Genomic DNA, 14,517 nt, shown 5'->3' on the forward strand with positions numbered 1-14,517 from the left:
AAATAAAATAACACACATTATCTGCCGTCCTGAGTGAAAATCCACAATGACTCAAAGTTTTTAGGCAGATTAATGTCGGCTTTCACTACATGTGCTCTGAGCTGACGGGTTTTTGTCTGCGTAAGACCCTTAAACTGAAGCAAGGAAGAGCGTGTCAAAGGATTTTCCACAAACCTGATGAAGAAAACAGATCCAGATGTTTCCATTTTGATATTTTACCTCTGAACGGAGACAAGACGTTGTGCAACAAGGAGCCATTTCTACACTCAGGCTGTTACTCTGGGAAGAATGTGCTCGTTTTTAAACTTCATGGCTTCATATGATGTCAGCGGGGCAGTGATGAATCCTTGGTGTCTCCTGGTGGAGATTAGCTAGCAGGAAAGTAAAATGTTTTTAAAAACTGGGCGTCAGAGGGGTCTTCAAGAGTCAGACTCTGGTGTCACGGGTGTCGGTGGCGTCGTCGGCGTGGTGGGGCTTATCGCGGCGTTTTGATAGCTTGTGCCGTAACAGACATTTGGAGACAGAGAATTAGGATCCAAAGACGTGTTCCCCCTTGGAGTCACGTAGGGTCTGCGTACTGGACCGGATGATGGGGCGTCGCCGGGCTTGGCCCCGAGGATGAATCTGGCCTCGTCCTGCTCCTCGAGGTTGGAGATGTCTTTCATTATAGATTTACGATAGGTGACAGACAGCTTGTTGGAGCCGTCTGCGATCAAGTTGAAGTGGCGGGCGATGAAGATGATGGGAAGTGGAAGCATGGCCACAATTATAAGAGCGAAGCACATGACCAGAGCCCAGGGAGGGTAGCTCTGGAAGCGCTCCTGGGCCTAAAGGGAAGGAGATGGGCAATCTTGATACGTTGGCAAAGCTCAAAAAAACATATTTTTGTTCCTCTCACATAAACATACTTGAACCAAAGGTCAAGTATTCTTTAAATGAAGCTTCCACTCCCTGGTTTTAATCTTAAGATACATGTTGAGGATCACTCTCAGCTACGACAACTCGAAGTTTTAGCTCAGGATCACACAGTGTCATTTAGTCGCAGGTCGGCAAACTTTCTGTTAGATCAACAATGTTAAAGAACTGTAACTACGAGACAACACACACACACATTCACACGGACTCACCAGCTCTTGAACCCAAGCATTATATCCTGGAGGGCTGATGGCCATCTCTATGACAGTGGCTGAGATGAGGATGATGAGACAGAAAGGGGAGACGTACTTCCAGAGGTAGAAATAAATAACTGATGGTCGAAAGCCCAACATGTCCTCCAGGTCCTGCATGAACCTGACAAAGAAAACACACAGGGAAATTGTGAGGATGCCTCCGCCACCTGTTGTCCTTCCCAGGTGTTGTCTGTCATTAACGTTCCTATTTAAGTCTGTGTCTCTGTGTTCCTCGTTGTCTGGGAATTTCCACGTCAAGCTCCATGTTCTGTCTTCCCTTTGTGTTCCCAACGTCATGTAAGTTAGCTGCCCCGTCAGCCTTTTGTTTCTTTTAATAAATGATTTATTATCATAAATCTCTGAGTCTCCATGGTCTGCCTGCGCTTGGGTTGAACATCTAACCATCAGATCGCAACAGAAACGTGGTAATTGTAAAGTTAAAGGCTTAGCATTCCTTGAAGGGATGGATATCCCCTGCTGTCATTGATGCCAGAGTCTCAGACAGATATTTTACTGTTGAGAAATGACAAAGTTATAGCTGTTTTACTTCATTCTTGAAAATAAAGTCAAGCACAATATCTTGAGTGATCTGTCTGTGCTCGGAGTATGTGTTGAGAATGACTCTCAGCTACTACCACATCAAAAATTGTACAAATTAACTGCATGTTTGTGCAGGCTAAGGACAATCAGCAGTGGCAGCCATCTTGAATCAAGTTTCCTCCAAAAGTTTATCATCTGGAAATGTAAAAATAAGTATCCATCCTCAGCAGACCCACACAATAAGCCGGTCTCACCTTTTGGTGCCGTAAATCCAAGCGACGGACAGATTTTCCAGGATGACCACCACAGTGAGGGGCAGACCAGCAGAGTAATCATCGAACATGGTGACAAAATAATTCCCTGAGCGTTGAACAAACAGCAGGCCACAAAGGAAAGCCACAATGCAGCAACACACTGGACAAAAAGAGGTGCACAGACAATAAGAAAGCATTGAGACAATGAAGGCCATTTCCAGAGTTTTGGTGCTATGAAAATTTATAAAAGCTCAGAAGAAGGTTCGAATAGATTCTAGAGGAGGGGTAGAGAGAGGCAAAGAGTCAGTGTGATGGTGAGGACATACCTGTGAAAAGCTCCTTCTGGACTTTGTAGGCATCAAGGACAGGTGTGGTGATGCCGGTCATAGTGCCAATCATGCTGCCCAAACCAAGGTTAATGAGCATGAAGAAGAACATTACTGACCAGAAAGGGGATGCTGGAAAATGGGTCATGGCCTCTGTGAAGGCGATGAAGGCCAGGCCAGTGCCCTGGACAGCCTGGGAAGATTTATTCAGCTCTGTGAGATCCTATCCACGCTACAGATCCAGCTGACTGACGTGTGCCAAACACTCACCTTGTTGAGTTCATCCTCCAGGACACAAGGCTCCAGACCCAGCTGGACAAAGCCGTCTTCTTTTACCGTCTTGATGACGCTGTACACCTCAGCGTAGTCTGATGTGGTGAGATGGGAAAGGTTTACGTGAGGAGGAATGAGGTCATGACTCAGGACGTTGGAGTTTAGGTACCCCAGGATCTTTTCTCCATTTCTGCAGGAATAAAAGAGCAGAAAGCTCAATATACAAAGACATGGAGCTAAACAAATACAAGCAAACTTAATAAGCAATAGGAGTTATACGTTTCCCATCGTGACCCATCATGCCTAGTGCCTATTGTACAGGTCTGTGGGTGCAGTCTATGATCTGAGGTTGCTGCAGTTGGTCAGGACTAGGTTCTGACTCATCCAAAGAATGAGGTCAGCTGAATATACTGAATGACCAGGTTATTCCATCAGTCGGTTTTCTCTTCTCTGATGGTGCAGGTATGTTCCAAGATGACAATGCCAAGATTCATTGGACTCAAATTGTGAAAGAGTAGCTCAGGGAGCATGAAACATTTTCACACATGGATTGGCCACCACAGAGCCCAGACCTGAATCACACTGAGAGTCTTTGGGATGTACTGGAAAAGACTGTGCGGTGGTCCAAACCTTCTGTCATCAATACAAGATCTTGTAAAAAACTTAATGCAACTCTGAATAGAAATAAATGTAACATTGCAGAAGCTTGTGGAAACAATGCCACAGAGAATGTGTGCCATAATCAAAGCCAAAGGCGGTCCAACAACATATTAAGAGTGGGACCATTTGTTTTGAGCAGGCAGATTATTGGTAAGTTGCGCTGGAAAAGTTCAAACTATCTTTGAAGACCGAAAAAAAATAAACAAGTAAAACTCCCAAGGAAACATACTGTTACTTGACTAGCCTTTATTGGGTGTTAATTTGTCATTCTGTCAGGATACATAGCAAATCAGTTTGGTAAACATTTAAATTATTTTGCAAAACCACAAGACATCTGCCACTGTTAGCATGCTAACATGCAACAGTATTGTTAGCATCTAGTTTTGTCAGAGCACGAGTGTTAATGGAGTACACAGCATCAATACTTTAGCTTACGGTATCGTTTTTATTGGAGTATGACGCACATCTAGACACTTGTTTAACCCTGCTGCTGCCCTTGGGTCAAATTAACCTCTGGGGCCTCTGTCACAGTTTGGAGCCAGAAATGCAGACGAGCTCAAAGCAGCTCAAAGTAATTAAACCAAACAAAAAGGCTGATGTGGCAGCAAACTGACAGAACTGAGGGTGGGTTCAAAGAGGTGCAAGAAGGAGCTGAGAAAATGTGGCAAAATGAGAAACTAACGAGTGAATGGAGACAGAGGGAATAAATGGACTGGGGCTGATGAGGAGATGAGACAGCTGAGCAAAATAAGAATAATAATACAATTTATTTGAGGGCACTCAAGGACATCATACAGTAAAAATACAACATAAAACGTTACATGTAAAACAAGCAGAAAAACAACACAAACAAGATTAAACAATAAAAAGAGACAGGCAACATAATTACAGCTAGCGTCACAAGGAGGTTGGAGCATGTTTCAAGAAATGAGTGGGATTTGAAAAAGGAGTGGGTGGGAGAGGTTTTGATGTCCAGGAGGAGAGAGTTTCGGAGGTGAGGCGCTGACACCTAAACATTCTTGAGCCCAAAGTGGTCAGACGAGCAGGCGGCTGGGTGGAGGAGTAGGACCTGAGAGTGCAGGTGGGTGTGCTGATGTGGAGAACGGCTGAGATGGTTGAGGGTTTTGAAGGTTAGAGGAGGATTTTGTACGAAATGTGACCTTTTTTCTTCACCAGCTCTCCAACGAGGCGCACGCCTTCCTTCCCGCTCCCTGTTTTCCTCCTGCCTTTTTGTTTGCTCTCTGTCTTTGTATCGGAGCAGCTCCTATTTTTTTTTACACATCTCCCGAAATGGAAACTACTGTTTTGGATCTGACCAACTGGACTTTCGATGTATATTACAAATTATTTTCAACAAAGTGACAGGGTCCTGGAGAACCCTCATCTGCTTGGATGAGACGCACAAAGCTGGATAAATCTCTGGGGGGATGTGTCTACTTCTGCTATCAACTGAGGATGCTGAAATTGCCGATAATTGGATTTATGATAACAGGTTTCCTGTGTTTGGATAGTCTGGATCCTGGTCTATCAACATACAAAGAAGACGGCCGCAGCTAATTTGGAACTCGACAGGCTGCTGTCTATGTGAAGGTCTGGTTCGTGCTGGAGGACTCAAAATCAGCTGGTTTACGAGCAAAACCAGAAGTTGGAAGTGATTTTAATCGCAGGCCACCTGTGGCTTTGTCCCTCGTCAGCATGAAAAACCATCTTGAAGAGACTCATAAGCACAGACCAGTGGAATGCACCCTAATCTGGCCATTTCAGACCTTGGAAAGTTATCGGTACAGACTGAAGGCTGCCTGAATAAATCAACAATTGTGGATTATCTGAATCTGACTCCCTGGTTGGCCTCGGAACAGGCCGACTTATCAGTTTCTCATGGGAAATGTGTAAACTAAGGAAAAGCTTTGTCTATCGCAATCCACCTCCATCCCCTCCCTTCTGTGGAGCCTTATTAGAACTGTGCCAGCTGATCACCATCTTATCAGGACAATGGACTATCTGTTTAGTGCTTCATGGACCGACTCATCGTAAATGCATATGTAACGTGTTTATAAATGTGTTTGACTGACAGAGTTTTTTAATGTCTTAAATCTTGCCCTGTAAGGACAAGGTGTGAAGAGATCTTTTTTTGTAAGGCCACTATCCCTCTCCTCATGGCTTTGTCCCCTTTTCTATCTAAAAAATTTATTCTGAATAATAAGAAGAAGGCCGCGCTTTATAGCAGCAGCTTCGTGCACTCCGCCCGTCTTTCGGATGGCTGTGCGTAAATGTTCTTGTTGTATCTCGGTTCAATGATAATAAAGCTTATTCTGATTCTGATTCTGATTATTTGGAGCCAGTAAAGATGCAGGATGAGGGTTATGACTAATGGAAGGGGTTCTGGAGATGACATGAGTGGCAGAGTTTTGGACCAGTTGGAGTTTATGGATGGATTTTGTGGGTAAACTAAAAAGAAGGGTAATAATCTAGGCGGGATGTGAGCAGAGTGAACCAGAATGGCTGTACTGTTGGATGTGAGGGATGGACTGAACAAGCGATCTTACTGATATGAGATTGAAATAATTATGTGTTATCTTGGATGAAACCCAGACTTTAACCTGGACTCTTGTTAAGAGATGAAACAGGGGGCAGGTGTGAATAGACGTGGCAGGATTGAGTAAAAAAACTGACTGAGGGCACAAAGGAAACACAGATGGACAGAATAAAGTGCAAAATATGGAAAATTACCACAATAATGAAAAATAAACCTAACAACAAAACACAAAACGGCACAGATTTAATATTTTTGACCCAAGGACAGTTTGTGAATTTGTATGCCTCTTTTATGACTGTCTATTGTTGTCATTGTTATTCACTGTTGTCATCACTCTTTGTTAAGAAATCAGGTCTCTCTTGTAAATGACTCCCTGAGGCTCAATTGGATTAACCTGTCTAATCAACCAGTCATTCATCTGGTTGAATGAATGAATCTTCACAGCAGCGTTGAGCTGATACAAAATTCACCTGAATGTCTTTTTAAATGTGCTAAAATCAGTAAAATATCAAATTGTTTCTGAGCTTTTTGGCTGTCAAAATGTTTATGGCAGCACAAGAACTAAATTGAAGCAAATTTAATCATTAAAATGTCAGGAAATCAAATGAGCGCACCGCTGTCAAGTAATTGTTTCCCCTTATTTTAGGCTTAGATAAAGATGTTAAACTTACTCCGCGACACATTTTTCATTCATGATGTTAGCCTTGAAGCCCAGCACGGCAAACACCACTAGTGTAGCCAAGATGGAGGTGAAGAAATTGATGAAAGAGACGAGCACGGCATCGAAGTGACAGTTGTTGTCTATCTTGTTGTAACTGGAGAAGGCGATGACCCCTCCAAAGCCCAAACCGAGGGCGAAGAAGACCTGCGTGGCTGCTTCCCTCCAAACCTGGGGCTCCAACATCTTCTCTAACTAAGACGCAGAAATATAATATGTTGTTATATTTTATTAGCTTAAAGAGCTTCACAGGTGGAAAAACCATGAAAAGACTCAGCAGCTATGTCAATTTCACCTTGGGAGTAAACATGTGAGCGATCCCGTCCACGGATCCCTTCAGCATCAAACCTCTGACCATGAAACAGAAGAGCACCACATATGGAAAAAGAGAGCTGAAGTACATCACCTGTGGAGGTAGAGAAAAAACACTCTCAAACCAGAGAAACGTTTGAATGTTCTCTTATATTTCCTCCTTTCCCACTAGTCCACCTTCCCAGAGGAGGCGATCCCCTTGATGACGGCGAGGCAGACGATGATCCAGGCCACCAGCAGAGACAGGGTCATTTTGATATTGAGGCCGCCGCTCTCTGCGATGGTGCTGGTCGTGTTCAGCGTCTGCCGGTACCAGAAATAGGTGGTGGCCGAGCTTTTGTCGCACTCTGGCTCCACGACTGCACACCAGAGAGAGGAAGTGGGAATGAGAGCAAACACTCTGTCATTTTGGGAGTCACGTTTGGGATTTAAGGTTACCCACTTGCAGTTGTCCCGTTCCTTCTGATTGGACAGTCACTCCATGGCAGAGGATACTGGAAGGACTGGAAAAAGTAGAAGATGCTCCAACCGATGATGACGTTATAGTAGAGACCCACAAAACCACACACCTAAATGGATACACAGATATAGGGATAGATAGAAGGAGGCACACTTACAATAAACACAAATATGAGATGTAGGAAAAATCTTACAAAGTACTTCTAACCTACAAAGCCCTCAACAACCTAGCTCCATCTTATATTACAGATCTTATTGTTCCATATATAACAGAACACTTCGCTCTCAGACTGCAGGCTTACTTGCGATGGGAATCCAGAATGGGAGAAAGAGTTTTCTATTATCAGGCTCCTCTCTTTTGGAACCAACTTCCAGTTTCTGTACATGTGGCTGACACATTGTCCAGTTTTAAGACTGGGCTTAAGACTTTTCTTTTTGATAAATCTTATAGTTAGTTGGCTTAGTTTCCTGACCTATTCCTTATCTTGCTATAACCTTAGACTACTTGAGAACAAATTAACCTCATTTCATCAAATGAACTACAAATACATACAAATGAATAGTTTGTATTCATAATTATTCTTTCGTAACATGTGATTTCAGTCCATCCTGGACCTGCCATTGTGTATCTGTTCCTCCTTCCTGTTCCTCTCAAACCCAGCTAGTCGAAGCAGATGGTCGCTTGGTCAGCTGGAGATCATGAGGGAGTTTTTCCTTTTCTCTGTTGCCTCTGTGCTGCTTAGGACAGGAAACTGTGATGAAGTGAAAACTCAAAGCAGCCTGTTGGCTCCTTAAATAAATAACTAGCTGACTTTACATGTATGTGAATGTTTCTGTTCAGTGCACTGAGACGACTTCTGTTGTGATTTAGCTCTATATAAATAAACTGAATTGAATCAAATTGAACTGTGTGATATAAAGCTTCATTTCAATACAGAACAGTGTCTGTGAAAAGGGAGACAGCCATCCAAAGATGACTGTGCATCATGTGCCCCGCTGCTGTCAGTCCCTTCAAGTCTTGGCAGCAAGGACATTCAGACACTAAATAAGGACGGAGAAATCATGAATAATTAAAGTCTTCTCTTTTCAGCAGCAGTCTTCTGTGAGATATTTATAGCTACTTCTGTCCCAGTCGTGCATCTCTGAAGAAACGCTGTCCTGAACCCTCCAACGCATGAATGAAATTCAGAAATCCAAGAGGCAGACGTGGATTCTTTAAAATGATTTGACCACAGAGAACCATTAAGGACTATCTTATAATCAGCGCATTTGATGAGCAGCACCGAGTGGCTACGTATTTCAGCAATTTGGCCCAATGTTTTTATTGGATGAATGATAAAACTTGTAGTATTTTTGTCATAACTGTAGTATCAAACGTTTACTCGTGCAGAAAAACAACCAGGTTCATAAAACACACAGGTGGAGATTTGTGTTTTTATAGTTTCTCTGCATTCAGTGTTCTGTTTCGCCGCAGCTTTCGAGAGCTCCTTGGTGATACAACCTCTGAGATTGATGACTGAAAGAAAAGAAGCTTCCTTCTCACCATCAGACTCGACATGCCGATCCCGCCCAGTCGAGGGCAGACGTAGTTCCACACTCCGATGCTCCCACGTCGGATCTTCTGACCCACCGCCAGCTCCAAGAAGAAGAGCGGGATGCCAATGATGAGGAGGAGGATGAAGTAAGGAACTAAATAAGCACCTGGAGAAAAAAGGGAGACTTGATGATGTTGTTTCAGATGACGCAAAAGTGTCTTTTTCCTCTTTGTTTTCATAAATTGTACTTTTTTTCTTCAAATTTGTCAAACTAATCTTCAAGTTTATTTAAAGTTAAAGGGACAAATCTTTTGAATAAATGGTAAAATGTAAAGATAGTTTTTGGCGCAGTAAAGACAATTTGAAGTCTGTTCCATAATGAAAATGTAGCTGTAAAAGCTTGTAGTCAAGTTTGATGAAATGATGTGAGTCAGATGCGGATCTGAACAGAATGAACCTCCTGGACCAAACTCTCCACCATCAATTAAAAAAAAAGGAATATCTTGTTGTCCACAGACGTGAGTGAAACTAGCATTACTTGAAGGAATGCATATCGCCCGCCACCTCGCATGCCAACGTTTTTGGCAAAGATCTCAGATGACTTGCTAGTACTCAAAGCATGCGTGGAGGATGACTCTCAGCTACATCCAAACCAAATCTTAGCTCAACATTTGTAAAATGCCATTTTAACTATGGCTGATTAACCATGGCAGCCATCTTGAATCAGACACAAATACAAAAACAGTAGTCCCTCGCTACGTCGCAGTTTGTTTTTGGCGGACTCGCTCTATCGCGGTTTTTCAAAACAAGACTGGATATGACACACAATTGGCTGATTGATGGCTGAGCTGCACAATCGGCATGGAATTTTATTTAAAATAAATTGTTTAAAATTATTTAGCACCTGCTGCACCTGTGTGCAGCCCACAGCTGCAGGAGAAGCTTCCTCCTGCAGTGTGTCATGATCTCTGCTCTGCAGCGGAGAAGTGGGCGTGGCCGAGAGCACTGGCAGATGGCAGAGAGCAACTGGATGCAGAGAGCGTGGGAGAGAGGAGATCATGACATGCTGTGCTCTTTTAGAGCGTTTAGCATTTAGAAACATTGTTTAGAATATTGCAAGAGTGCGGGAAGGGTTTAAAACGCTTTAATAATAAATACATATATGAGAATATATAAATACAAAAAAAGCTACTATTTTTCATTCATTTATTCATTCAACCTTTATTTAAACAGATAAGTCACATTGAGCCTCAAAGACTCATTTACAAGTGAGACCTGTTTGGACAGACAATAAAAAGCTGTGAAAAATGACACATAGGGTTTGGAGATTAAAAAAATTCCTAACACGCTTTTAACCTCAGTTTGAAGGTCAAAAGCGTGATGGAAAAAAAATCTCGTACACTTGCACATAATGATGTTGACATTACGCGGGGGATTGGGCAACGCAAGGGTGGTGAGCAACACACAGAGGCACTGCAGAGCAGAGTTCAGGTAAAATCACTCAGTTCAAATAGTTCCCTCTGGAGAGATCCGTGCACACTCGGGGGTTGCCGAGGACGACCAGCGACGAATCCAAAGAGTCCTGAAATTATGACAGAATGTTTATTCAGCTGGGCCCCTCTGAAAAGTCCATGGAAATTCCTCAGTAATAGAGGAGGGAGGGGGTAGAGCATCAGGTTTACAAAACTTCCAGGCAGGTTGAGATAAGATGGCCTGTCAAGGTCAGTCAGGGAGCCGAATTCAGATAAATACAATTGTTTTGGGGACAGGCAGAACTTTAATGACATCTACCTTGAGTCTGTGTCAGTTCACTCGCTTCCGAAATATCCAAATTAAAAGACCATACCAATGGAACGTGCCTGAGAATAATCCCCGAGATCTGATCCATTCTGCCAAGAGTCTGGGTGCTCGAGGCACGAACCAAGCCATCATATAAGGCAGGCAACCTGACCAGGTCCAGATTTGCAGCCGACGACTTCCTTGATTGTTGATAGACCAGGAACCAGCTGAATCCAAAAAGCAGGAACCAGTTATCATAAATCCAATTATATATGCGTCCTTAGAATCCACAGATGACAGCAGAGATAGACATGTCATCAAGTCTTCAAAGTCTATGAGATTCTCAACTGCGTACAGGGAAAATCGGCTCACCTAAAGCCTGTCTTCTCTTCAAAGAAATGTTATCAATTGTGTTGAGGGACTAACTGACTAAATCCATGTCCATAGTTATGATTCGGAAGATTTGTAGAAGAGAGGCTCTAAAGCAGTTTCACAGACAGGACAGAGCAAAAGCAAAGCGGAGAGAGAGAGGAGGAGACGTCCGCCCTTGAGAAGAGCAAGTGTTGAAAGTTACATACTGCTTGTACTACTATTCCTACTTGGCGGTTTTTCACTTATCGCGGGTCTTCAGGGTACAGATCCCCAACGATAAACGAGGGACTACTGTTATTCAATGTTTGCCCTCCCTTCATGTTGGCAGGAAACAACAACATGCAACAAGATGACCAAGGTAACTTAAAGTTGACCAACACCTCATGGAGACATTTTCAATCACAGATTTGCTCATGAATTAGTTCCTCACGTTTAGATTTTTGTTTTGTTTTTGTCACATATCATGAATAGTGAGCAGGTATGGAACCATCTGTGTTTTCTAACTGTTAACAAAGTATCTGACACCACTAGATGCATTCAATGAAGCTCTCAGAAAGTAATCACTGAAGGAACAAAGGAATGATTAACTTTTGGAGTCAAAGCAATTCAAGATGGCTGTCGCAGCTAACTTCCTTTAGCAAACACAAAAGAGGGATTTAACTCAGTCAGTTTTACGGATATTGAGCTCAAATTTGGTGTGGTAGCTGAGCTTCACCCTCAACGCAAACTCCAAACACTGATAAAATGTCATGCTAGTAGACAAAATTCACTCCTTTAGTGAAGGCTAGCTATTGAATCCATCCATCCATTATCTTTACCCGTTTGTTCCATTTTGGGTCACGGGGGTCGCTGGTGCCCATGTCCAGCAATTACTGTGCGATGGGCGGGGTACACCCTGGACGGGTCGCAAGTCCATCACAGGGCCGGCTAGCTATTGAATATATATATATATATATATATATATATATATATATATATATATATATATTACATTTTAAAATATTCAAACAATATGACGTACAAATCCTATCTGTCTTCTGCATCTAATGAGACGTGTTTAATTACAAATAAACAGATGCATATGTCAAGTGCCCATGAACCATGTGTTGAGTTAGCAGAGAGGTCATTTCTCTCTCAGAGAGAGCTGGACGAGGATCTGATTTGATACTGCATGCGCAGCTGCAAGTTCAAGGACACCAGTCTCTGTGAGCTGGGAGAGCTGATAAGTTTATAAAAACAAGCCTAACACACTGCCCGTGCAGATCTTGCGACTGGACACCATGCATGTATATTTCTGTACATCTGTTTTGAAAATCTGTCCTTGCAAGTAAAACCAATTAAAACCCTTCTTCTGTCATCGAGTGTGGCTTCTTTGAGTAAGCAAGAAAAACAAAAGATATTTTTATCCAACACTTTCCCTCTTTAAAGCTGAATGCGTAACAGAACAGGATGCAGCCGTGTTTAATATAAGAAGGATGAAACTTTACCCTTGATTTACCAGGTGAACACATACGGGAAATAATTAAAAAAACAACCATATCATAAAGGGCAGATTAATGAGGCATAAAGACGAGAGTCTAAAGTAAAAGCAGCTAAAATAAATCAGCTGTAAGTGCGTAGGCTCCGTCACATTGTTAACGAGTTAGACGACACTTCAAGAAGAAAAAATAACAGAGGATGTTAAAGATTCTCACAGGGGAGGAAGAGGAAACGAGGTGGTAGCCCACACAGCGATAACTAACACAACTCGAGTCTTTAATGCGTCGATAATTGTCTGTGGGGCAGCAAACTACAGACTGAAAAATGGCCGCTGGTCACCTCGCATCACCTGACGAGTGTGAATCAGCCCACAGCCTCTCAAACCTCTCTGTTGTCAGGAGACCAGAACCGACATCAGCAGATATTACTGATAGTAAAATCGGGTTTTCAGGCATCCCAGACAAAAATAAAACCTCATCCCTTCATGGTTCCATTAATGTATTTCCTCTGTGTTTACCGGAGTATCAGATGAGCTCAGCAGGCCCTGCCAGCTGGAGAAATCAATACAGCAGCTATTTTTAGACTTTTCTGAACAATGCAGCTGCTCTCTTGGCAGTTCTGGACTGAACGAACGAGCCGGGGAAGGTTTGTGATGGATGAGCCCACAGAAACACTGAGGCGAACAGCTGGAAGAGCTTCTTTGGTTATTGTGGAAAAACTAAAAACTGTGGCCATGTGTGCAAAATGTCTTTTTCCGCAAAAATTCAGTGCTGAACTCCCACCAAAATCTGCTTAAGAAGCTCAAATTGAGAAGCAGAACACAAGCTAAAAGAAGCAGAACATTAACTAAAGCTAAAAGAAGCAGAACACAAGCTAAAAGAAGCAGAACATTAACTAAAGCTAAAAGAAGCAGAACATTAACTAAAGCTAAAAGAAGCAGAACATTAACTAAAGCTAAAAGAAGCAGAACATTAACTAAAGCTAAAAGAAGCAGAACATTAAGTTAAGCTAAAAGAAGCAGAACACTAACTAAAGCTAAAAGAAGCAGAATACTAACTAAAAGTTAAAAAGCAGAATACTAGCAGAAAGCTAAAATAAGAACACAAATTAAATAGTAAAAGAAGCAGAATACTGAAAACTAAAAAAGCAGAATATTAGCTGAAAACTAAAATAGACAGAACACTAAAAGTTTTAAAGAAGCTGAATACTAGCTGAAAGAAGCAGAACACTAAAAACTACAAGAATCAGAATACTAACTAAATCCAACAAGGTTCAGTCAGTCCATCTGGACGTTTTTTTTTTTGTTGTTGTTGTTTTTTGTGCTGCGACATTTCACCCTCCATCCAGAAGGCTTCATCAGTCTGAGGAAACACCAAACAAAACTGATTCTCCACAACAGTTTACTCCAAAGTGGAACCCCCCCCCCAGTTATGTTGGTGTTAAGATGGCCTCTGGTGCCCGCCCTCTCCCTCGTCGGCAGTCATGTCAAACTGGTTCAAAACACCAACGTCCATGCTCAATAATCCAGGTATACAATCCAACAAAGTGGTTAGATGACTGTCCAGATGACCTGACTGAACATTGTTGGATATTATACCTGGATTATTAAGCATGGACTTTGATGAATACTAACTAAAAGTTACAAAATCAGAATGAAAGCTAAAAGAGGCAGAACACTAACTAAAAGCTTAAAGGAGCAGAATAGCTAAAAGATAAAAAAAAAAAAAAAACTAGTTAAAATCCAAAAGTAGCATCATGAAAGTTAAAAATAGCAAAAAAAGGTTAGCAAAATTTAGCAAGAAAGTTAAAGTTGCATAAAAGTAAATAGAAGCTTAAACTTAGCAAAATTGTAACTAGAATCTGAAACCAGCAACTAAAAACAAAAAGTAGTCAATAGTTATAAAAACAGCTAAATTTTAACTCATGCAACAAGTTGTCGAACAGCAAAAAAAGCTAATAAACAACTAAATATAACAAAAAAAAAAAGTTTGTGAATCTGAGTAGATCCACCCACCCATGATCCATCCATGATCCATCCATGATCCATCCATCATACACCATCATCATTCATCCATCCATCATCCATCCATGATCCATCCATAATC

At 42.0% G+C, this 14,517-nt stretch overlaps 1 protein-coding gene across 1 annotated transcript in view; it reads right to left on the reverse strand.

Moving 5' to 3' along the window:
- Positions 1–223: 223 nt before the first annotated feature.
- Positions 224–14,517, reverse strand: part of LOC119412512 (sodium-dependent neutral amino acid transporter SLC6A17-like) — a 15,420-nt gene continuing 1,126 nt past the window's right edge. The window contains exons 2-11 of the mRNA XM_037679528.1: positions 8,791–8,948; positions 7,231–7,357; positions 6,966–7,147; positions 6,772–6,882; positions 6,430–6,671; positions 2,560–2,752; positions 2,290–2,482; positions 1,964–2,123; positions 1,128–1,290; positions 224–827 (exon numbers count right to left, since the gene is read on the reverse strand). Coding sequence (XP_037535456.1) covers positions 420–827; positions 1,128–1,290; positions 1,964–2,123; positions 2,290–2,482; positions 2,560–2,752; positions 6,430–6,671; positions 6,772–6,882; positions 6,966–7,147; positions 7,231–7,357; positions 8,791–8,948 — 1,937 coding nt within the window. The 3' untranslated portion in view covers positions 224–419. The remainder of the gene's footprint in view (positions 828–1,127; positions 1,291–1,963; positions 2,124–2,289; positions 2,483–2,559; positions 2,753–6,429; positions 6,672–6,771; positions 6,883–6,965; positions 7,148–7,230; positions 7,358–8,790; positions 8,949–14,517) is intronic.

This window comes from Nematolebias whitei, chromosome 7 (assembly GCF_014905685.2).
Source record: "Nematolebias whitei isolate Nwh7 chromosome 7, NemWhi1, whole genome shotgun sequence".
NCBI lineage: Eukaryota > Metazoa > Chordata > Actinopteri > Cyprinodontiformes > Rivulidae > Nematolebias > Nematolebias whitei.